Source organism: Ctenocephalides felis, unplaced genomic scaffold, assembly GCF_003426905.1.
Source record: "Ctenocephalides felis isolate EL2017-DRISC unplaced genomic scaffold, ASM342690v1 CF-g0.4_SCAFFOLD_01492, whole genome shotgun sequence".
Lineage (NCBI taxonomy): Eukaryota > Metazoa > Arthropoda > Insecta > Siphonaptera > Pulicidae > Ctenocephalides > Ctenocephalides felis.
The window spans coordinates 16,137,227-16,165,020 of NW_020537646.1; the positions used below are offsets into that span (position 1 = coordinate 16,137,227).

A 27,794-nucleotide genomic window follows, 5' to 3' on the forward strand; every position below is an offset into this window, starting at 1 on the left:
TTTTTACTTTATTATTAATGAGTTTTGGTTCTCCAAACATATTATTTACTCTTTCATCAAACAATACTTAAATTCAATGCATTTGGAATAAACATACAATTGAATTGCATTCATACTTTATATTCATATATCATTCATATATTCATTCACATAACTTGAATGTATATAAAGATAGCAATATTATTAAAATGTTTTTTTTTATCTGCGATTGTTGTTTCCCCCAGATCAAATTGAGCAGATTAAATGAATATATTTAAATTAGCAAAATGGTAAACGAGTGCAATATTTTACCAGATTAAGTCAGTAATTAAACCTGTTTACCATATCCTTCAAAATATATTACTTGTCTAATAAAATATGATTAAGATAGGCCAATGCCAATATGCAAGTAAGTTGTCGGGAATGCAAATCGCTTTCAGGTAAATTGCGGGTCACCGGCCAAGAATTTATCATGTGTGGTGCATGATCGTCTGATGATGTTTTATTAAATAATGGAAGGGCTAGTAAACCATATTAATTTAATTTATCGATGATTATTCAAGATATTTGTCTTGTTTTATATTGATTTTTTAAAATATTAAAATTTTTAAAAATACAAAAATAAAACTGCAGAAAAATAAGATACATCAATATTAAAGTAAAACTAAAGACGAATAAACTAATTTATTACTATAGGTCTGGTTGAGTAAAGTTGGAACTGCTTTTCGAAAAATCTATTTAGTTCTTAATTTTGTCAACACGCGTAAAATAATTATTGAATAAAAGGACGCTCCGTTATCTCAAAAACTAAATTATCATTTTTGGGACTTTTTGCCCCGTATCTTCAGAACGGCTGGACCTGCCCTGGCCAAAAACTAGTCAGAAATCAATCGGAATCAAATGTTTTTGAATTATTAAGATCGGTTAATACGTGTTCTCAAAATCATCGACAAAAAATTGTATCCGCACACACATACATACATTTTTTTACCGTATATCAGAATTTTCAGAAACTTCTAAAACGTGAGGATATGTAAGATGTTTCATTTTCGATTTTTTGCAATTACAATAACTTATACGGGAAATTTAAAAAAAGCCATTTGGCGGTCAAAAATGATCATTAGACATATGCATATCAAACTATCAGATATTTTAGAGAATTTAATAATAAATGCAATATTTGTTCTTCCTATTATGGGTTCGTACCAAGATCTATAATATTTAAACGTTAGAAAGAATCTAAAACAGCTACGCATCGCTTATGCTTCGAAAAACATCTGGGTTTTCAGGAAAAATTAAAATACAAAAATAAATCAATTTTTTCAGAATTCAAAATTCTCAAAAATCGAATATTCTCCGAAGTTTTCAAAAAATTTCAAACCTTTTAACAATTTTCAATTCAAAATTACGAAAGTTCTAGTTTGATTTCTACTATTTTTCTTACTCCAAGCTTTTGAGCTTTTGAGTAATTGAACTTTGGAATCGTAACCCTAAAAAACGAGTAAACAAATGAAAACAATGCAAATTATAATATGTAGGGTAAAGTGGGGTTTAAAGATCTGCTGGTGAAAAGGTGCACTACCTTTAACTTCATATAACATTTAAGTAAACCTTATTTAATTAATCTATAGGATGTATATTTATTAACTTCCCGTAGGGCAAGTTATAGTAATCGCAAAAAAATCGAAAATGAAAATATATATTTTTACGTTTTAAAGGTTTCTGAATATTTTGGCATACCTTAGAAAAAATGGATGTATGTGTATGTGTATGTGTGTGCAAATACATATTTCAAAATAAATTTATCTTCAAAGAGTTTTTTTTTTAAAAAAAGTAAATTTTTGTCAAAAATTTATAGTTTCTCTAAAAATCTAATTTTTTCAGAGTATTTTTTTTCAAAAATGTTAATCTTTTTAAAAAAAATAATTTTTGGTACGGTAAGTTTCAGCAGTATGCCTTAAGGCACGATGTCATGCGCCCAACTAGTTCTGTTGTCAGTTTATATATTTTAGCATAGCAGCTCATAGAATGTAATTACTGTTTTGATTGCTGTATAATAATAAATGAATAAATAAAAAAAAATTACAATATTCTGTTATAAATATTTTATCAGAAAGTTCTGTCTAAACTGTAGCACATTTACTAAACTATAAAATATTCGAAAAAATCTATTCCCTCTTTTCAAAAGACAATTTATATCAATTACACAAATTTCACATATCCATTACCCACTAATCAGTCTAGCAATATATCATTTATCTCATCGTGTAATTTAATTCAATCAATGTGTTTTGCAACGTCCACATACCAATTATCATCGAAATACAAACACAAAGGCGAAATAAATCCATTTGACGGTCAAGGCCCTCTCTCACTATCGTTTTCTCGCGGGCCGCACACGAAACGACCTTTCTTCCGTTCGCCAACTGGTTTCTCCGCCAATATTCGCGACTACGTTGTCACATGCACCCACACGTACGCACTGCCGCGTTATAGATGGGGGGTCGGGGGGAAAATTGACACAGGTAAAGGATTAGTGTAATTTATGAATGATTTCGTTTTTTAATTATCAGTTTTACAAAATAATAGTTACATTATACAACCAACAAAATATAACTTACAAAATTTTTTTCTTTATTAATAAAAAGCAATCAGATTTTATAAATTCTATGAGCTGATGTGTGACGTCAATATGAAAAAATAAAAATAAAATAAAATAAGATACAAACAAAAGATACAAAACGTTATAAATAAATACAAATAATATTAATCATAAGCAAATAAAGAAAATAAGTATGTCAAAATCTCTTAGGATTTTTTTTCAAAAATTTATTATGAACGTGACAACTTTTTAACATTAAGGGGCACAACTAGTGTAACCGCCTAAAAAAGGTGATATTTGGGAATTTATATTAAAAAAACTACTTTATCAATCATTTCAAAATTTAGGAGTATATTTATACATGTTTTAAGAATACATAGCAAAATTTTTGAAGAAAAAAATTAAATATATTTTAAGTTATCGTCGATCTCCAACGGCGCGACAAAAAAAGGCCCTTAACTGCTGCAGTGATTCCGGCCTTCTACGTGGATGAAATCAAAAAAAAAAAATCTCATTACACTAGATAATATTGTCTGTAAAATGAACTACGATGAAAAAAAATAAATCAAAAATTGACAAAATGGCGGCGTTTTTAAAAAAAACTCGAATTTTACCCAAAATTTTGGTCGTTTTTCGGCTGCCAAAATTCGATTTTTGATCCGATCAAAAAATCGATAGTTCATTTTGCGGAGAACTATATAAAGAAAATGTAAAAAAAATTGATAGTGATTGGATCATTAGTTTTTGAGTAATCACTGCAGCAAATTCGGAAAATGCTGTTTCGAGAAAAACGCGTTTAAAGATAAAATGATCGTTGTACTATATACTATATATATACTTTTTAAATGGCTGTAACTCAAAATATTTGAGATATCGATTTAAAATTTTTATATATTATTTTTAACTTCCCGTAGGGTAAGTTATAGTAATCGCAAAAAAATCGAAAATGAAAATTTTTGCATTTCTCGACGTTTCAAAGGTTTCTGAATATTTTGGCATACCTTAGAAAAAATGGATGTATGTGTGTGTGTGTGTGTGTGTATGTGTGTGTGTGTGTGTGTGTGTGTGTGTGTGTGTGTGTGTGTGCGTGTGTGTATGTATGTGCGGATACAAATTTTCGTCGACGATTTCGGGAACACCGATCAACCGATTTGATTAATTCAAAAAACATTCGATTCGTATTGATAAGGAGACGTGCTGATTAGTTTTTGGCGAAGTCAGGTCTAGCCGTTCCAAAGATACGGGGCAAAAAGTGCCGAAAACGGTAACTCAGTTTTTAAGAGAACGGAGCGTCCGATTTTAATAATTCAAAAAACGTTTTACTTGTATTGACAAGGTGAAATACCGATCAAATTTTCATAAAGGCAGGTCTAGCGGTTTCGGAGATCTAATGAAAAAAGTAAAAAAAAATGCCATTTGGCGGTCAAAAATGATCATTAGACATATGCACATCAAATTATCAGATATTTTATAGAGATTTTAACAATAAGTATAATTTTGGTTTACATTCCTATGGGTTCCGTACAAATGTTTACGCGTTAGACGTCGACGCGGAGCTTACGCGGTTTGATATTTCGTCTTTATGCAGTTAAAGCAGTACGATTGCTTTGAAAAAAAGTTTAGATCTTTCAAAATATGTCAAAATAAAGAAAACATTTTTTTTTCAAAATTCACGAGCAGATCTTTAAGCCCCACTTTACCCTACATATTATAATTACTGGTGCAAGGCATCAGCAAAGATATATTAAAAATTGTACTAGTAAAACGTCAAAATACTCTATATCAATTCTCCATTCATTCACAGAATTCTTCATTCTTCATTCATTCATTCATTGAATATCAATTATTCAATCATTCATAGAAAGCACGATTATTTACTAAAGATATCCTTTAGATTGACAAAATTCTTATTAAAATTATTGAAATAATTGCGAGAAAAAATATTTGCAACACTGCACAAACATTTCTATTATTGTGATTTCTATAGCTATATGATATAAATTATTTTTCATTTAATACAGCATCATTATGTAATTAATTCATATTGTTGAAAATATGTAGAAGTTTAATATTTTAAACAACTTCAAAAAAAATTAAAATAAGTTTTATCTTTTTAATTTAGTTCTCCATTACACATCTTACACGGCATAAAGATACTTATATGCTGCATCTGATATAATATAGCAAATAATAAAAAAATATACAAATTGTATTCGAGTAAACATCTTTTTATGTAAATATTTAAAATTCCTGACTTCACTTCTCTATTACATAAATTCAACCAGAAACCATCTTACGTTATTCGCATGTAATATATTAATCAAATAATGCAAAACTAAGCTCCATCAAAACTTTCTACATATTTTAGCATGGCTTATCCCATCGCAAAGATAAGCAAATATTGCTTATTGATTTGCAATGTTTCCTTATTTTATTTGCAGTGCTATTAAATAGTACGAAGTCAATTATGACTTGCGGTTTTATAAGCTTTCCCTACGAAACCATAGAAAGTGAAACAGCCGCATCCGCGAGCAAAGATTATCGTCAAGTGTTTACCTTTACAAGCCAACGATAATAACTAAGGAGGTTAATAAAATATGTATTTATTGCACAAGTGTTTATTGAAGACGTGAAATAAAAATCAAACACATAATACAATCGGAACTAATCATAAAAACATTTATCCTAGCACAATATTGAAGAAATGCAAAGTTTATCAATGTACATTAACCCTTTTGCTACGAATGTCGTCCATGGACGACATCCACTCGGATATGTGTGTATATGAGTGTCGTCTATAAATGACGTGTTCTGTGTCGGTCTTTACTTCGATTTTTATTCATTTGAGTTAACCTGTTTAACCCTTTTTACTCGGATGGCGCCGGCAAAATTCATATAAATCACGAAAAAGCGAATGAAATAGATTACTTTTAATTTTTAGTTTATTAGAAACGTAACTTTTGACAAGAATATAAAATATGTTCATTGACTCTCGAGTTTATCAAATTCAGATATTCAACCTATACAATTAGTAACAATTAACAAACAATAATATAATCAACAAAGATCCAATTCAATAGCAGAACTTTCCTCATCAAGACAAACCAAATCCATCAATATCATTAACAAGACTCTCGCTCCCAGTTTATAATTAATTACACTAGTATCACCATAATTTCGTTTCTATTAATTCTACAATTGTTACACAATCGAAATGACCATACAAGATTATTAGTTCTGAGATACATTTATTAATTTCTCTATCATCAATATAGAAAGGAAAAGTTGCATAACAAATATATTGAAAATATTTTTTGATGAAATGAATTTTAATTTACAAGTTACATAAAACCGTATTGTTTTGCTTTGTTTTTACTGAAGAAAAATCGAATCCAAATAAGAAATAAAATAAAACAGCTTTTTACTGTTAAACGTGATGCTCTCATCTATTCTTGAACAGCAGTATTACGCTTGAGAAATTTATTACCAGTCATGGAGGATATGGAGTGGAGATTTATAGGACCAATTGCAATCGACCTGTATCGCATCTTACTTGCTCCTATAAATATACGAGCAATTTCTTCATTCGTGCAATCTTGGATTTAGTGCTTTTCACTGAGTTATCAGAGAAAACAGATATATTTTATATTTATAAATAAAACGATTGAAAAATATGCAGGTGGTCAATTTTAGTAAAAAAATGCTATAATATAAAAATAAAAAAAAAACTCATATTAGTTCAACTTTAAATTTTGGTCACAATCTTGCAAGTATAGTAATAATGTGTGTCAAGTTTCATCAAAATCGCAAATCGCATTTTTGAAACATATACCATCTCTTTAAATGTTGGTATTGAGCACAGAGTCAGCCACCCATCAACCTCGCATATCTCAGAAACTGTTTTATTTTCCAACTTTAGATTTTGGTCACCAACTTGGTAAAGTATAGTAACATTGTGTGTCAAGTTTCATCAAATTCGCAAATCGCATTTTTGAGAACATACTATCTATTTAAATGTTAGTATTGAGAGCGGAGCCAGCCACCCATCAACCTCGCCTATCTCAGAATCTATTGAGCGATCCAACTTTAAATTTTGGTCAAATATTTAGTAAAGTGTAGCAACAATGTATGTCATGTTTCATTAAAATCGGATTATGCATTTTTGAAAACTTACAATGTGTTTCAATACTAGTATTGAGAGCGGAGCCAGCCACCCATCAACCTCCCATATCTTAAAAACTATTGAATGATTCAACTTTAAATTTTTGTCAAATATTCAGTAAGGTGTAGTAACAATGTATGTCATGTTTCATCAAAATCGAATTATGCATTTTTGAAAACCTACAATCTGTTTCAATACTAGTATTGAGAGCGGAGCCAGCCACCCATCAACCTCGCATATCTCAGGAACTATTGAACGATCCAACTTTAAATTTTAGTCACAATCTTAGTAAAAAGTATAGTCACAATGTGTGTCAATTTTCATCAAAATCGCAAATCGCATTTTTGAGAACATACCATCTATTTAAATGTTAGTATTGAGCACGTGAAAATGTTAGATGTGAAATATATCGTTTCCAGAAATTTGATGGGTAGTTGTAATTTTAGTATCAAAGATTCGATTTAAACTTATACTTTTTGAGAACGCGGCACAATCCTGGCCAAAAATTTATTTTATAAAAACCAGGATCACTAGATGGAAATCCACGACTATTCTGGCGAAACTGGGACGTGTGGTCACCTTAATATAGGGGGTCTATAACAAAACAAAAAACAACGCAAGGGGTCCAACAAGTTTGGGAATCTATGATCTAAATGGTCAATAGTTTCTAAATGTTTCTACTTGTTTTTCTTCTTCTTCTTAGGCAAAGGACCAGTAAAGGTAAAGATAGAGGGAGGGGTAAGGAACCAGGAAAAGGTAGAGGTTGTGGTAGAGGTAGAGGTAAAGGTAAAGCACCTGGAAAAAGTGGAGGTAGAAGTACAGGTAACATTTATCAACAGAGTTGTAATAACTATTTATGATTTATCTCTTGTAAAATTGTAACTTTTAATTTAATTTACTTTTATATTTATTATTTTTTATAGTTTACACCTTAGCGAAGGCAAAGATTCAGTTGATCTGTTTTACCCACCCACATGTAAGCTTTTAAACAAGTTATGTAAAAAAGACTATTCAATCTAACTTAGAATTACCAATACATCTTATGAAACAAATGAATAATGTATACTTTAAAATTATATTAAGGTCTCGTAAACTAAACAACAGTGCTAACCAAACTAACATCGAGAGCAAATACTTTTGTAATGAAAATTCACACATAGGCGTTTATCTACTGACTGCTACGTTATAGAAATCAATGTGATGGGTGCTCATATATTTTTTGTCTACTTCCAAATATTGTTGTGAAAAAATTCCTAACTTTACTTGATTTTGAGAGATCGGTGGTAAACATTTTTACTTCGCTCTACCCTATATAAATTTCAACTATTTTTTTTTGGAAAAAGTACGATTGATTTTATCTCTCAATGCGTTCATTAAATGATTTCTAATTTTTGTTATGAAACTGCCAAAACATCATTCGTAATTTGCTCGCTCAAAAGTTAGCAATAATATAGTACAGAAATATGCCGTGAGAAAACAATAAATATCCCTAATCTATAAATTCGGTAATCAAAGCAATTACAGAAAAAACTTATTATTTCTCAGATAATTACTCAATAAACTTTTCGTAAACTTCCTTCTAACAACGATAATAATACAGTAAATCACAGCACATGAACGCAATCTCAGAAAGGCACGAAATATTACAAACAACTTCCGAATAATTGTCAGTTTTTCGCAATCGAAATGATCTAAACGTTCGTTTTACAGAGTTTTTATTGCAATCGGCCTGTACCGGGTTATAATCATCGTACCGTCTATTATCATTACTATTACAGAACTCTTATCCGTGGAGATTAAAACTTTTACAAGAGATTTTCGATTTCTTTGAACGTGTTTCGCGTAATGCGTTTTGGATGACTTGGCGAATATCTGACCCGAGTTAAACTTTGGATAACAGTAGTTCTAAAAAAGATGGTTCGGAAAAAATAATCATTTTAGAAAAAACGATACACATCAGTATTTTACTATTACGAATAAACAATTTGCAATAATATAATATCATACATATGATAGGATATAACTATTGTTATATACCGGAACACTTGTTTAAAATAGAATAAAAAAGGTGCGAATGTGGAATTAATGTGGAATGGATGTGGAGCCCTTGGAACATAGAACTATCATGTTACAGATTTCGAAAAAAGAGAGATCATTTACTATATGAATTATAGAAAGAGAAAAATTTAGTTAAACCATTTAATTTATTTGATTTTATTGCAAAAATTGAATATTATAGACTGATGTTCAGTTTTTTAGATACTTGTGAAATTAGAATTTTAATATAAAACTATTTAGTTTAGTAATAAGAGGTCAAATTAATTTATATATAATTCACATGGATTATAAATACAAATTATTTTACTATCATTCATTCGGGAAATATTTAATAATCTACCACCATTTATGTGAACAATGTTTAAAAAACCTGCGTAAATAATTATTTTAAAATTTGGATTTAAAATATTTATTTAATTGATGTTTTAGTCTAAAGATTTCTACTTTATTTTAACATTTTTTAAAATTCGTTAAAAATTGATTCTGCGAAGAAACTACAATTACAATTACATTTTTAAATAATGCACTATTTGCAATTGTGAGATGAGGTATTTTTAAAGTAATTTCATTTATTAAAGATGTTCAATTCAATAAGACAATTTCTAAATCCTATGCATTTGTGCATTGTATAATTTGAGTGTATAATTATTAAATATTTAGCATTGTAAAAAATATAACAATATAGATCAACATTTATAATTTCTTCCTTCATATTTTAATTTAAAGTTTTTGATTTAATCAAATTTTGCACGAAATTCTTTTGAACGTTAATTATGCATAAAGTTTACTATTACAATCTAAATATTAGTTTTTTTTCATTCATTTAAAATTTGTAGACAATTTTTTTAATAGTATCAAATATGATGTGATTGTAAATAATTTTTAAAATAATTGCCGATATTCAACAATACAATATTAGAATATTATGCATATTTCTGCATAATAAGTATAACAGACTATCTAACAATTAATAAAAAACAGCAAACATGAATTATAGGGATGGTTTACCCACTGCAAAGCAATGCCACATATAAATTTTATATACAAGTTTACTTCTCTATTAACATTCTAATATTGTTATCATTTCTTTTCAGTTATCTTGTAAACAATGTATTTTGGACTTTTAGAAAAGTATGAGCGAATTTAGGTATTAGAAATCAAATTAAAGAATATAAGTAATTGAATTAATCGCATATTAAAGCAAATTGTGAAGGCTGTAACCCCAAATTAAAAAATCATCCCTCACTATTATTATATTAAATTGGTGACTCTTTTTTAAAAATTCATAAAATTATAGTATTATAAATTAGAAAATTGAACACCTTATCTAGTAATATAACAATAATCAAGTACCTAATATTTCAATGTAGTTCTCAAAATCAAAATAGTAACTTATTTGTAACTTATTGCTCCAGTTCTCCAAAGTTTTACCACCACCGCTTCAGATAATAACACGGCCCAGCAATTATTCAGTTCTATATAAACGAATAAAAAGGTCTGCACAGAAAAGAAAAAAGTCGAAAAAAAACACAAGACGAAAAGACAAGAAATGATTCTGCACAATTGACTCGAAATAGATTACACAATTGTACGAAATATTAGTTCGCAAACTTCTGCGTGACTAGAGTTGAACGGAGACGATTAAGACATAGGCTTTGTAATAGTTGTACAATAATAATGAACTATTACGATGTGAATAATCGTGAGAAATAAAATAAAATACACACCCGAAAACAAGAATTGCAAATATGTTCCAGAAATTTTGCATTGCTAATAACATTTTTATGATTAGAATTATGAAATTGATTGCATTGAAATGAAATCGAATGAAGGTAATAATTCCATAATTATAAAAAAAAACTAAATTTACTAATTTTCAATATCAAGCAGCAAACTGAGTACGTAAACTTACAAAACATTATGATTGCTCATTAGTATTTGCATGAGATCAAAACACATTTTATATACATATATATATATATATATATATATATATATATTATTTAAAAAAAAATCAAGTTTATTCTGAAAGGGAAATTGTAAAGATATAATAAAGCATAGTTTAGAATGAGATATAAATCAATTTTTTGCTTGTTTTATAAATCAGAATCTAAAAGCTCTATGAGCTTTGTGATTATTACTCTTAATTACATAGCATTTTGGAAGAGATACCAATAATTGGCTTATATATTTTGAGTATTAAAATTTCTCTAATACTGATGTTATCAAACTAAGGAAGATGATATCAGACTGTATGAGGTTGATATCGAACATGTAACTTCAAATTGCAAACAAAGCTCCCATCACACAGCCATTGAGATCATCATTGAGAAGCTTTATAAAATACTATAAATTAAATAACTGTTTATAAAAATCTAAGAATATGAAATTACTAGATGATAACACGTAAATAAAAATTCACCCCGAAACGAATAATGGAGAAATTATTTTTGAAAATTAACAGAATTTTGAAAATCACGGCATCTTCAACATAAATCAGAAACTTTTTCAAAAATTGAGTTTTAACCCAATCAAATGCACGTATAATAAGAAAGCAACACATCTATTAATTAATTAATGAATAAATTATTGTATTAATAAAATTCATACCATCAAATAACTTCATAGAACATTTACGATTGTTTGCTTGTTTTATATTTTTGGGGTACTTAACCAAAATCCTATGTCAAAAGTGCATTAGATCAAACTCACGAACCTATGATTACATCAATAAAAAAAATATGGATTTTTTTTTAAAAAAACAAAGTGTTCAGAAATCTCCTAACCTAAAAACGATTATTAACAATAATAACAAAAATACACAAAAAAGAAGCTCCAAAAAAAATTAATTTCAAACCAAACGAACACACGTTACATGTTCTATATAGGAAAATATCAAATGTTTTATAGAGGCAATATCACGTCGATTATTTTAAATCAATCCCTACATAAAATCTAAACCAAATCAAATAACCTCATAAAACATTTACGATTGCTCGTAAGGCTTATTATTTTCGTACTTGATCAATCATTTACCAAATCAAGTATTACGGAAACTTTTAAAACCTATAACTTCATCAATAACAGACTTATTATGGAAGAAAAATCAGATCAAATCAGATTTTCAGACATTTAGTAATCAAAAAACAAAAATTATATTTTGCGCCAGGAAAAAGCTTTTATTAGCAGTAATGTTCCTTGATAAGGAAGCATCACATCGATTCTTGGAAATCAATTTTTGTAAACCAATTTACGATTGCATTTGTATTATAATTTTGGCACTAAAGCCAGTATTGAATTAACGTCTAAAATTTATAAATTCGTCAGAATAAGCCTTACAGAAAAAGATTTTATTGCAGAAAACCGAAATTTTAAAAACCTCAAAATAAAAAAAAAACAATTTTTAAGCAATCCAATACTGAAAAGAAGAAGTTTAAGCAAATGAGCCTCAAACCAATCGAATACACGTTACATGATGATATATCACCACTAATTGTCAGCAATGGTGTTCAATTATAAGGAAGCAGCACATCGATTCTCGTAAATCAATTCCTACGTAAAATTTCAGCCATCAAATAACCTCATAAAACATTTACGACACGGGGTCAAGTGAATTTGCGATCCGTTATCAACGGCTTCCTGTACGTCGCGTCTTTGCGAATATGTGGCGGCGTGGTCCATAGAAAGTCATAATATCGTAGAAAGCTTGTTTTGCAGTAATAGAAAGAGAGCAAGTGGGTATTTTTATTCAAACATATATATTTATATATCAGCTTTCTTTATAACTAAGTACCTACAGGATTAATACTAAAGTTCTACCAATATTAAATTGACTAACAATAAAAGTCACATAATAACAATTGATATACAGAATTTTTTTTTTCGAAAATAACTCACAAAAATCATTAACTAACTCATAAAAGTTACATAATAGCAATTGATATTCAGAAAAATCAAATTTTACAAAAATATTCAATACCAACGTCAATATTTTTAATATAAATTTATGAATTTTTTTGCAAGTATTTTTTGTTTAATTAATTTTATACGTACTTCGAAGTCTTCAACGTAAATCATAAACAAATTGAAAATCGTTAATTGGTACGAAAAACAAAATTTAGTGAAACTGTGCGAAAAGACAAAAATTTTGACATTTACATAATGTATGTAAAAATAAATATAGATACGATACTTTCTAAATATATACGGGGATACTCAGTTCGAGTCCTAGCCATTGGCATAATAATGTGTATTGTTAAAATTAAAATTACAGAATTCTAATAGTTTAGTTGAATTAGGAGTGAGAAGAAAGAGATTAGAACATGCAAATATAAAAAGAAGAATGAAAAAGTAAAGAAAGATAGAAGTTGAATAGAATTAGAAATTAAGAATATTAGAAGAAAAGAAGAGATAGGGAGAGAGAGAAAAATGAAAAAGAGGTTAGAGAAGAAAGGAAGAATGAAGAAGTCAGTTATAAGGAAAATTGGTCAGTATAAGATTTATGAGGCACATGATATATAAAAGATAGAAAATAATACAAAAAGATAGTGTATGATGCATAAAAAAGATATTTGATGTGATAAAGCTAGTATAAAATATAATATTATAAAAAAAGTTGTATCTATGTATGTAATGTAATGTCAAAATTTATGGGGAATTAAGTATAAATTGTGAATTATATATTTGAATTCTATGTATACATGACTACAAGTTGTAAACTATATAATATAATATTAAAACAAAATAAAATCATTTTTAAGATCAAAATGTAATCAAATGTTATAGTACCTTGCATGTTACGTTGTTGTTGACGTTCCAATACGATTCAACAAGAAAAATTTTGTGTGAAAATTTATAATCCACTGCTAATATGCTTTATTTAGAATGTTGGGCTCTTTTTGTAAAAATACTAAAACTTAAATAATTAAAACAAATTAAAATGACTTGTATATTATTAATATAAGTATTTTTATAATGATAAATAAAATAACACTAGTGACAATAAATATTATTATTATCATTAAGCGTACTTTTATATTATCGAAGAAATTTATTATTGTATAAAAATTTTAGAGTTTAGTATTTTGTTAAGGTATTTTCACCTTTCCTCGATCTATAAGGAAGATGTGTTCAGCATCACAAATCTGTTTAAAAGATCGCGATGCTTCGAGAGAAAGGTGTACATATACAAAGAGACTGCTTATTATGAGAATCTATGTGAATCGCTTTGACAGCAGATAAGTTTTTTACAGTATCGTATAAAAGTTTACTATCAGAAATATACTCAGCGATTGTATAAGTTTTTAGGTAAATAATAAATTGGGATAAAATTTATTTGGTAAAAAATTTCACCAGAAATGAGGAACGCATTATAACACTGGATAACTACTAGTCAAAGAAAGTTATTGAATCAAGTTCATATAAAAAAAAAAAAAAAAAACCCTATTTAAAGTCATCAATATATAATAATTCGTTTTTTTCATTTTATATATATATATATATATATATATATATGTATATATATAAAAGACATAAAAGATATTATCTATATCAGATAATCCAATTAATCAAGTATTTCAATGAAGTACGTATTAATTATATTTAATACATGATATTAGGAATCAACTTCATGATATCATTTATAATATACGTATGATTTACTAGAAATTTTACTATTACATAAATATACACAGTCATTAAATTAGGATTTGAACTAAATCGTTAAATATATTTATTCCATTACGCAACTATAATTTATAAATTTAAATGGCTAAGATGCAGTTACTTAAATGCAAGAAAATTTATATGCACTTCTCGCATTGCATGTCCATCTCTCATTTATCATTTCTTAATAAATCATGAGTGTTATGTCAGTATCGATATCAGGTTATGACTAAATGAAATTAATCAGTTTCAATTAATGTAAGTAAACTGCTATTTAGATCACCAGGATTTATATAAATTGCATTCAAATTATGATGCAGTTTATGCACTAGACAAATTACACTGGTAACAAATACTTGCTTTCACAAAATATTGATAAATCATTGGAACTAATATCAAAATTATTTTTCTATCTGATATGAAATCTAGAATGTAAGGTCTGTCCTTTAGAATGATTGTGCACAAATATAATATGACACCATGCAAGTCAATTTTCTTTTTATCCAATTATAAATTCCGATAAAGTAAATGTCAAGAATTTAATCTCTAAAGGATCAGATTATAAAATCTCAAATTCCAAGTTATCATCAGACTATCAACACGTCAACTGTACTACCTATAACTTTATTCGACATTTATAACCTTAAGAATGATATTGTATTATTACCTATTCGAAATGAATTGCTAAAATTTCCATTACCAAAGAGTTAGTTTTGGGTTTTCAGACACCTCTAACCTTTTATATTTAATTTTACATTGTTTAAGAAACTTCCAAGAGTGAATTTTAATTTCAATTTCAAAAGTGGGGACTGAGAAAATTTTCTAGAAAAAATTCAACTTTCTTTTTAAACTTCAATTTAAAGTCTGAACTATTTTTATATTGACTACATATAAAAAACAACAACTGTAAAAATGAACCAAAAGTTAAATTAGCCACTTGAAATATATGTAGGCAATATGACAAAAATGTGTTCTATCTATTCTATTTAGTAAATAGTAACAATAACATAAATAATCGAGTTTCTCTCTATATATTCCTAAAAAGCTCCATTTATTTGGAAGAGCGCCTCTAAACCCCATGCGAGGGTGTCGTCTGTCACTTTTATTAATAGTCCCATGTCAGACGAGCCAGAATAATGTTCATTTGTAACTTCATTGACAGTACAACGTTTCCTCATTACGAATGTTGAAAAATGACAAAGATAGTTTTATAGCCATGCCAAGAAACTGAATAAATGTTGAACAATCCAACAATTGCAAAAAGAAATATAAGCAGGGAATAAAATAAAAATGTCTCGTGATAAATGAAGTCAGAGTATGTTTTGATTGAGTATTATTAGAGAAAGTCTTCAGAAATAGTCATTTACTGAAATAAGGCAATAAATAGCATAAATAATTAGCTTTGCAAAATAATAATATTAAGCATTATTAATTCCATTTATATTTACGGCTTTAATCATGTAATTAGTATAGAAAATAAACATACTTTCATTTCATCGAGCTAATGCATCAGAAATCTATTATATATTCCGACAATCAACATAATTACATATAATCATTCTAATAGTATTTTATAAAAAAGTTGTTTGGTTCTTTTTGATAAAGAATATCAGATATTGAGAGTATTGAAGGTATAGAATGTATAGAAATAATATTTCTCATATAAAGTACTACTTTCTCTTTAGTTTATATTAACACCTTGAATGCCCTATATAATAATTATACATTGAATAAATTGTAGAATCATATTTAAATGAAAGAATCTATAAAAGAAGAATTGTAATGAAAGTATGAAAGAATCAATCTCAATTAAATTTCAATAATTATAAATTTAATTAATGTTCTTAAATTCTAACTCGGGATATCCTAAATCCTATTTTTTGTTACGTGGATTTTTAAATCATAGCAATAATAATAATTAAATATATTATCATGAAATGTGTGATGAAAATATGAAAATGTGAGAATGTGAGGTTCTCAGAAATCTGAATTATAATAAATGATTTTTTTTTAATTATATATATTACTTTATTGTATCAGCAATAAATCACATTTTATAATCAATTTAATTCTCAGAATTTTGTAACAAAAAAATTATATATGCAAAGCATTTCTTTTCCAGAATCTGTTTCGTTTTTGCTACTGTTTATATGAATATACTTGTTGCTTTCTATAAATTCAGTTATTTCTAACATTATATGTAAAAAACATAGACAACAATCTTTATTTACTACACACGACACAATTATCAGATACATCAAACGTCCAAAGAAATTCAAATCAAAATGATGAAGAGTTTAAACTTTTTCTTAATATAATTTGATTTCTCGGAGAAAGTTACATGCAGTATAAATAAATTGAATCCAAGTGACGCTTCAATTTATCCATGAAATTAACTTGATGGAATCAAAGATGATAATAATCAAAGTTGGCAACAAAACAAAAAAGTGTTTAAATAAATATAAAAAAATATTTAATTAAATTATCATTATATTTGAAGTCAAATGTTATCTATTTTCGTTATGTATATAATTATATAATTTGTTCATCAGCAGTTCATAAACACTGAATTTTTAGATGATAACATATTATGCAATATTTAAGTTCGTCTCCACGGACTACATTGAATTTTGAATAGAGAAAGTTTTAAGAAAGCAATTTACATAAATATTTAATGACATTGTCATCGGTTATAAAACGCAAAATAAAGGGCATCATATAAACACACTTTTCTACGATTCGCTTCGGTATTGCACAACATGATGATCGAATTGAGATTTGCTAATTAATTTTTCTTATTGATTGAAACACAAATATATTTTGTGATGTGTTTTAATTTATATAACCATATTATTTCATCCGTACCAGAACAAATATAAAAATAATTTACAAAGGATATACAACACATAAACGATTTACTTGCCATCATTACAAACTATTATTATATATTATTAGTTGTAAAAGATTTATATCACAAGAATATGCAATTAGATAATCGAGTGTTTTGTTTGCTTTTATGAATTAAAAAAACTTGCACGTGTATATATTATTCATGTACATATTTAAATAAACTCATCACGTTTCTTCATAAAAGATGCAAAGAATATGCGTGAGCGTTCTCAATTCGTTGCAGGTAAGTTGTTTTTCTTTAATACAAAATTGAGAAATTAAATTTGCTTATATACATATACATATTGTATACTGAAAACATACACACAGATATTTATAATTTATAAGATGACTCAATTTTTAAATATTTAACAAATATTAACCCAAAACGTATCAGCAATAAGGTAAATCTATATAAGAAGCTAAATGAGAATTGGAGTTGCACAAGGAAATGCAGTACTTCTCAGTAATTTTGAATAAACTAAAAATTTTACAAAAATTGTACAATAGTGTGACTATAGTCTTCAGACAAATATAATAATAAACATATGATCAAAATTATTTGATTTTATTTACCATTAACATCGGCATTTAGAAATTTAGACTATATTGACCTTATGGACATGTTCATTACACTGCAATTTTTATTGAAGAATATGTAATTTATAAAACATTATTAAAATTATTATAGTCTATATAGATTTTTAAACAATAGTTGATAGTTAATAGAAATATTTAAAAATAAAGAGAATATGTTATTTTAAACCATTTTTCAACTGAAATATCTTTCACATACATCCTTTAACTTAGATAGTTTTCCATTACCGATTCGTTGTTTCTTAGTAATTTTTTAACGCAATTATCTACTCAAATTATTGACATTTCAAATTAGTATAATTCTGTAATAATTTATATTGGCCAAATTTTTTTTTCTTATCGCAATAGCTAAAGCAGTAGTGCAACCTTGAATTTTGATTTCAGGTTCGTTTTGTCACGCACTGTTGATATCTCTCTAATTTATGTATGGATTCTGGTAATACTTGTAAGATTCTCGAATGAAAGCAAATTAGAACAATAATAATGTAGAAAACAATGAAAAATAGTGCATTTATCATTAAAAATATTCTGAATTTATTATAAATATATTGAAATATTATATTGTTAATATTGGTAACTATGAGTTCAAATTTATTTCTAATTTTAATTATAGAATAAGAATGAGAAGTTTTATAATATATACATTTTAATATATTTTTTAAGTCTTCCTTAATCAAAAAATCTAAGCAATGTTCTAAATTTTATTTAAAATTCAATTTTTTAAATATTTTTGTAGGTATCTTCAGCGGTAGGGTGTATTAAAAAGATTATTCGAAGCAATATATATATATATATATATATATATATATATATATATCGGTCCTTAATATGGACATTTTCGAATTTTCTTGCTCCCAAGTGTTCAAATGGTTCCAAATTGATAAAAAACAATTCTCTAAAGTTTTATCTCTTAATATTAACATTTAGATAGCGCGCAATTCAATCAAACTTCGTATGGAAATAGCATGGAAATAGCATGGAAATTTCTTTAAAAATTAAAAAAAAAAGTTTTAGGTATAACTTAGCGACAAATGAACCATTTGAGCTCTTGTGAGCAAGAAAACTCGAAAATATCCATATTAAGGACCACCCTGATATATATATATATATTATATATATATATAATCAAGTCTTTCATAAACAGAAATCAATGCAGAAATATGTATAAAATACATGTAAATATAAAGCTAACCAGTGGGTGTGAGAAAATTCTAACTTCAGAATCAATCACGGATATGAAGTAAACCTAGCCAAGTCTTAAGTGTCAAATTGACCCAGAATCAACCATTATAAATAATTTGTAATTAACTTTTAATATTAAGTATTTGTATTACAGAAAATTCATGTAGGTTGAACGTGGATGAATATTGTCTACAAACGGTAAAACAAATATTTCTAAAAACAAAAGTCATTTGAGATAAAATTTAAAAATAAGTCAATAGCAAGGCAAAACCAAATACTTGATTAGAATTTTAGTTCTAATGAAGTATTTGGTATATATTATTTTAGAAGCAAAATCAATTTTCAGAAAAAATTATATCACTTGGAATGCAACTCAACCTAAAATTAGTAGCGGGATTAGCTCGTAAGTAGCGTTCCTCGGCAAAAATAGAAATATACTTGTTTATAAAATAAAGTAAAAATTAGTTTGAAATAATGTTAAAAATAGTTCAATCGTGTATAAAAGATTGGAAAATAAAAATTAAAATGAATGGAAGTAAAAATAGAAGTAATGAAGACGTAAGAAGAGGATAGAAGATACAATGATAGATGGTAAAGAAGAAGAAAGAAGAATAAAGTTACCTTGAAGAGTAGAAATAGAACAGGATAGAATATAAAATAGAAAAAAGAATAGAATTTATATAAGAAAAATAGTATGAACATGAAGATTTATTGAAATTGAAATATGTTGTAGGTGGCTAAATGCTCGAGTAAGCAAGGCCAATAAAAAAAAATAAAATTAACAACCTAAAATTAATAACAAAACTCGAAATACTATTGAATGACTTAAATTTTTAGATATATTATAGAGAGTTGCTTGAATAAATTTCAAATAGAATAAAAAATTACAATAATTGATTAGAATTGACCGATTATTCCATATCTGGTCAATACAGTCCAAAATCTTAAATATTGGTTGAATTTGGCTCAAAATACAATAAATACAAATAGAACACTTTTGTTGTGCTCGTAGAACTGAGTCGAAGAAATTTGTTCTTGATTGTTTGGATTATTGTTAAATTTAAGCTACATCATTAATCATTTAACAATAACAATCCAAATATTATACTATTCCAGGTATTGACATTTTAAATTAAAATACGCTAGCGGGTGCTGAATTGATTTATAGAAGAGAAGGTGAGAGTAAAAGCGGCGCAACGGGAACATCGCATGTGAGAGTTGAAATGAAATTTCTTTCGGCGCAACCTGTTCTCTTGTTGAGCGAATGATGTACCTACTTTTGTTCATTTGGCTGCGCTGAATAGAACTCGTTTTGCGGACTAAACTCTCAATTAAACGACTAATGCATTGTTTCAAGATGATTAAATTTATCACATTAACGTATATGAATAGAACTCGTTTTGCGGACTAAACTCTCAATTAAACGACTAATGCATTGTTTCAAGATGATTAAATTTATCACATTCATTAACGTATCTGATAAATATAATAAATATTCAGATATTTTTTCAAAAATTAGATAACCAGCCGTTTTTGAGAAAACATTGATTTACGGTAAGAAATTGGTTTATTAAGAATTTACTTTATTAATCTAGCCTACTGTTCGATCCAATCTAACTTAAAGATATCTTCAGTGTGATACATTTAATTAATTCAAACAAAAAACACAATCCTAAAAAACGCAATTAAATTTAGTAAATTTGAATGACATACTAATTTTAAAATCTAGATGAAATATTCTTGTATATGTAGATATTCTTGATCTACAAATTTTCTTAATAAATTTATTTTGACATCCCATACCATCGACGTTTATTTTGTGGTATTTTTCTAGCTCTACATAATAGATTTATAATATTATTTATATCCAATGAATACTTCATTATTTATAATATTTTACATTAATATTATAAATTTTTCATTATGGGACTTAACATATTTGTTACATTTTTATCATTATAGACACACAAATTCAATAATATTATCTAATGATTTTATTAACTAATTAATCTTGTTTTCGTCTATTAGTTGAATGAGTACCTGCACAACTATTAGTTTTATGTATTTTTATTATCCTCAAAAGAATGTTTCTGTATGTTTGGTTAAATAATTAAAAAATGAAGTTATTATTATCTAAATGGTTTTTTTCAAAGCTAAATATTTTGATCGCGTTCGAAGTAATACAAACAATGTAGATATAAATAACAAGTAAGATATTCATTAGTTTAAGTTAATAATAAATAATAAAATATGTAAGTTTTTAAGTGATAAGAATGTAATTATATAAGTGTAGTAATTAATTTGGGAGCAATATTATTGACAAAAATACATTTTTTATGGTTTAATACGTAGAAATTGAAATTATAACAATATTTTTGTTTTGTTTAATTATAATATGTGTAAAATAGTATACTATATATTAGAGTAATAAAAAATATTTGCTAATAAATAAATTAAATCAAAATATCTTTTTTATTTTTTTATTGTGTTTTATTTTTAACTGTCCAGTTAAAGACACTTAATAAATTTGTGGAATTTACAATTGTTGGCAGCAAAGGGACATTGTCTAGGAAAGAATATCTTTTTTAAAACATATTTTTATAAAAAATGTATATGTTTATGTTCGACATCAACAACTATCTCAATTACTTAAAAAATGCTACATAAAATTATAGTTATTTTAGTATTGTATTTTTTTGTATTGTGACAATAGAACAATACAAATATCTAACAAAATTGTCTTGACAATATATGGAAGATTTAAACTAATAACAGTGGCATTAAATCAACTCTCATAAAAGTTATTTCGCGAATAACAATAGGGCAATTCCAAATAAACGACGTGTTGAGTCAACATGTAAATTGTTTAGAATAATAAACGTAATCGTAAAATTTAAGTTGTCATTTTGTTGTTATTGTCAGTTTATGCAACATATATATATATATATATATATATATATATAATTGCAGGAATATATCAACATGCAACAAATATGACAACACAGAAGAAACCATATATTTTAATGCCTTGTTTTGTGTAAACTGTAATATGAAAATAAATTCATAACTTTGAAACAGTTTTTTAAAATAAATTATTTATGATATAATATGTATCTTTATATAATTAAATGATTGATGTATGAATTTATATGATAAATTAATATTGTGATCGGAGTACTGCCCATATTAGAAAATAGATTCGATATTAAAAAATAGATTCGATATTAAAAAAATATGTTACAAGACCTGAGCATCAACTTCTTGGAGATATTCTAATTTATATTTACACGATATAGCTTGAAAGTTGTTTCAATTAATTTATCAGGAAAAATGTACATTTTAGGGCTTTTGCAGATGGCTAAAGTAGAGAAATATATAAATAGAATCTTATACATATGACTAAAATCAGTTTTTCCAGCAGATAGACAACTTGAAGAGTTTCAGTATTGAGATAAAGTTGAAAAGTTTTTATTAAAACTTGAATCAGGTTGGCCAAATTGAAGTGAAATATATTAAGAAACAATAATAATATGTTGAGATTTTACAAGAGCATGTTGACTGTAATTAATATCAATTTATTTAAAATATAATTAATAAAACTCATTGAATTCATAATACATATAATTCTCAATTTTTATTTAAAATTTACTTCATCTGAAAGACGCGTATTAAGCGATTAACTTTTCAAACGCGGTCCGCAAGAAAAAACACGATTTAATATAAAGCAGAACGAGGAAACTTCCTCATTGTTACAGTGCAATAACCATAATTTTTAATTAGAGTTACATAAGGATTATAAAAATTAAACTTTGCACGCTTATAAAATCATTTTTGTACTGAACATTATTATAGGTAGAGCAATATACCTAATGCTCCAGAAACAGACTCTGTATTATAAAACTTTCTCATAATTACGAGAAGCGACCGCGATATTATTAATTTTAATTAATGCGGATGATTTTAAATAAAACGCAATAAGGCGAAAATAATGCGACGTGAATTTTTCTCAGGCATTCGTAATTTTATTACATTGTACATGATTTAAAATTATGAAGAAATTGATATTACCGAGAATGATTTTCGCAATATTTTGAAATTGGGGAATAATCAAAATTGTACGAAAGATCTGACTTTGATATCGAATTCAGTATTTCACATTAACAGATATTTTTTATATTATTTATTGAAAATAAAATTAACATGAGCTGAATATATAAGATGAAAAACTTCTATTAGTTAATACTAAATATTTATTAAATTATATTTATGTTAAAATTTTTATATTTATTTTGCTTTTTATTTGATGATTTTTTTTCAGACATTGTTGTTATTATTTTCAAATAATTTAATTATATTTATTATCATGATTATTTAATTACTTTTATTATTTATATTAACCATACTTATTATCATGTCTATTATTATAATAATAGGATTAATTTAACAAGTTATGTGTACCATTATTGTTTATTATTACTGTTAGAACTACTTTTGTAATAATTCCTGTTTAAAATAAGATCTTTTTTCTGTTGGAATTAATCGAGTAAAAAAATATTTGAGTTCATTAAGCAGAAATTAATATTAATAATTAGATATTCTGGATATTACTTTTGTCTAAGTAATTGCTGAATATCTTATTTATAGAGTGACACAATTTTATTTAGAACTACTTGTATTAGTAGAAAATTTTTGTTTTAAAAACAATGGCAAAAATAAATCATATTTGAACTAATAATTTTCAGAAATACATTTGAAACGAATTTATCTAAGATTTGTATCGTTTAAATAATGTCCATATGAATCACAACTATAAATAATTATGTTTTTATATATTTAACAGAAATCATTAAATGTGTTCATAAAAACATATAAACATATCCGTTTCCTTGTTTCATAATCAATTTAATCTGCGAGTATTATGCTTGAGCAATACCATATGCATTATTAATTAAATGCACAATTTAATTTGTATCCATTTCTTACAAGGATATACACAATAATAAAATATATCAGGTTAAAATTTTATTTGATGAAATTTAATTTCATAAAAATATTAATATAACATAGAATAAATAATAATAGATGTTTTTTTTATTCGAATCATATTTTAATTCAAATTCTCATAAAGCAGTTCACGAATGAGTGAAATTTTAACATTAAATTTTAATTTGCAATTATATCAAACTAGCAAAGATTATTCGCAATATTAAATTAATCACTAATATAGCATTTTTGTGGAATAATTTTGAATGAGTCAGAAAATAAAATGTATACTATTGTAAGATTTTCAACAACGATTTCAGATTTCATCTGACTAAACAATCTCAAGACTATTTGCATAAATTTAAGTCATAACTTTGCAAAGCGTCCTAATCTTAAATTAATTTTTTTTGCTCGGCTGAACATCATATGCCAAAGACATATTTTTTTGAATGTTATACAAAGGTGAAATAAAGGATTTTTATAATAAAAGATATAACACTTAAATTTATGATGCAGGTTCGCCACTAACAAAAAATGAAATGATTTGTTATAAAATTGTAAAGATACACAGAAAATACATAAAAGATTGTTTGGTGCAAATTTATATTTTCGCAATTTTTTAAAACTTTACTACAACATGATTTAATTTTTTAGTATTTACAAAGCCAATTTAAAATTTTATTATTTTAAGAATAATTTAATTATTGAAATTAATTAACCATTAGACACAAAAAAATCAATTAGTATTTAGATATAGTTTATCAACACTAGTTAAAACTTTTATAACAGTATAACAAATTTTTATAAATTCATCATAAACCAAAGGCGCGAACTAAAGGATTTTTATAACATTTACGATGTAGATTTTTCTTGGACAATAAATAAAATGATTAGCCAATATAAAACTGTATACACAGAGAAGACTAAAAAAATTCTTGTTTAGAGAAAATTTTAAAATTTTCATATAACAGCAATTTTATTTCATTCATTTATCAACGTTTAAATGGCTTACTATTGAGTAACCTTTTAGAATAGATGTTAATTACCCACAAATCCCAAAAATTAATGAATGTCTTTTTTTGTATAAGACAGATTGTAATTAAGAAGAGAAAGAAATAAAATATTTAAAATTCATTTGAAAAAAATATATTTTTGCAATTTCTCAATACTTTACTACTTAATTTTTAATTAAGTAACAAGCCAATTTAAAATTTTAAATTTTTAAGAATGATTTATTTATTGAAATTAATCAACCATTAGATAAAAATCACAAGTAGTATTTAGTTATAATTTATCAATACGAAATAACATTTTTATAACAATGTTTTAATATTTATAAATTCATCATAAAACAAAGACATTTTTTTGAATACTATGCAAAGGTGAACTAAAGGATTTTTATAACATTACACTTAAATTCACGATGTAGGTTCATCTTGGACAATAAATAGAATTAATTGTTGATATAAAATTGTATCTACAGAAGAGACTAAAAAAAATCTTGTTTTGTGTGAATAATATATTTTTGAAATTTCTTTTTACAAGCTGACTTAATTTCTAGTTATTTATAATGCTAATTTAATATTTCATATCTTTAAAAATAATTTAATTATTGAAATTAAAAAAAACAGTTGGACACACAAAAATCACAAGTAGTAATTAATTATAATTCATTAATACTCGTTAATATTTTTATAACGGGTGACTTAAGATTTTTTAGGCTTCAAGAGCTCATCGTAAACTTCTTCAATAACCGAATTATTTGCTAACATAAAATCTATTTAATAAATAGATTCAATAAATAAATGTGCTGAATTTAAAAAGTAAAAAAAAACTTTAATTTAGTTAACAGTCATTATATTTAAATTTATATTGTAAGTTTTATATTTTTGTGATTTTATTCATTCACTATATTTATTCAATTATTATTATTGTTATTATTATTTTCTTACTTTTGTTATTGATAATAATTCTAATTCTTAGCATCATGTTTTTCGAATTGTTTATCCCAAATTTATATTTTTGCAAACTCACTGTACTTTACAACTACGACTACAACCACAAACTGACAATTTTTAACTAATTATGAAACTAACGCAATAATTTTAAATTTTCAAATAGAATTTTGCCATTGCAAATCGTTAAACGCACAAAAATCACAAATTTATCACTCTACATAATGGAAAGTTTATCTCTTCATAAACTTATTTGTTTGAATTATTTATTCAAAATTTATTTTTTTGCAAACTCACAATCCTTTACAACTACAACTACGATAAATGACAATTTCTAACTAATTATGAAGCAACCGCAAAAATTTTGTATTTTTAAATAGAATTTTATCATCGCAAATAGTTAATCACACAAAAATCAAAAATCTATTACTTTACATAATAGAAAGTTTATCTCTTTATAAACCTATTTATCTAAATTGTTTTATCCCGAATTTATTATTTGCAACCTCCCTATACTTTAAAACTACGATAAACCACAAACTGGCAATTTCTAACTAATTATGAAGGGAATGCAAAAGTTTTTTTTTACAATAATTGAATAACAATCGAAAAAAAAATCTATAAGCTATTGTGTTGATTGTTAGAACTCCAATAACAGTAATGGAGTTCTATATATATGACATGACGGAGATCACCCCTGTGGGCCACTCCATGAAAAGTTTTATATCTAAATAAAATTTTATCGTTAAGCACTCAACCATCACAAATTTATCACTCTATATAATACAAAAAATATATTTTCATAAATCTTGTCCTAGGTCCTACAAAAATTACATCAAATACAAATTCATCATCGACTTACCGGCTTTTAAACTTCAATCCAACAGTAAAACAACACACGAGCAGCAGCCTCAACAACAACAAGTATCAATACTTCTCAAACTTATAATCCTTAACTTAATTTCTGAATAAACCACCTTTGAGAATAGTCTTTTAGCACTTTTACAAACCCACCACAAATATAAAAAAATTACAATTTTAACAAACAGTCATAAACTTCGGCGCGTTCGAGTGTTAATTTTCCCAACTTATGCGATATGAGGCCGCTGGCTTTCTGCGGCACGTATAACCAAGCGCGTAGTTCTTATAATATCAAATGTTCACTGCCGATCACATACTACGGACAACTTTTGCAGAGAGCGAGCGAAGGTAAGAAAAATAATACAGGTGATAATTGATAATTGATAATACAATTTCCAAAATTTTTAATTACGACCGGACCGGAGTTTATTTTAAGACTGACTGAGTGGCCAGATGGAGAGTTGTGGCAGCGACTCTTCTTCATGGATGACTTCGTTCAACTGTTGCAAACAACTATGGTGTTGAGTGGTGGGAAAGAAATTTTAAAGTGAAACTTATTTGATTTCGTTGCAAATCAGAATAATGAAATGATATTGATGTAATTACGAAGATGGTATAAGATTTTAGTAATAAGCACATTGGAAAAAGTTATGCTAGACAATTTCTCTTCATCAAGAGTAATGTCATGGCTATAAAACAGAAACATTGAAAAATTGAAAATATTGAAAAATTACAACCATGATAAAAAATACAATGTTTGTTACTATTTCAAAAATATGGCGGGAATAGCTAAGTCGGTAGCATACCCAACTCACACCCCAGAGATAATCGGTTCTAGTCCTTGGCACTAACACAAAATGGC

At 26.3% G+C, this 27,794-nt stretch overlaps 1 protein-coding gene across 1 annotated transcript in view; it reads right to left on the reverse strand.

Moving 5' to 3' along the window:
- LOC113370932 overlaps positions 1-27,416 on the reverse strand; it is a 244,730-nt gene extending 217,314 nt beyond the window's left edge. The window contains exons 1-2 of the mRNA XM_026611602.1: positions 27,253-27,416; positions 26,934-26,981 (exon numbers count right to left, since the gene is read on the reverse strand). Coding sequence (XP_026467387.1) covers positions 26,934-26,981; positions 27,253-27,416 — 212 coding nt within the window. The remainder of the gene's footprint in view (positions 1-26,933; positions 26,982-27,252) is intronic.
- Positions 27,417-27,794: the final 378 nt, after the last annotated feature.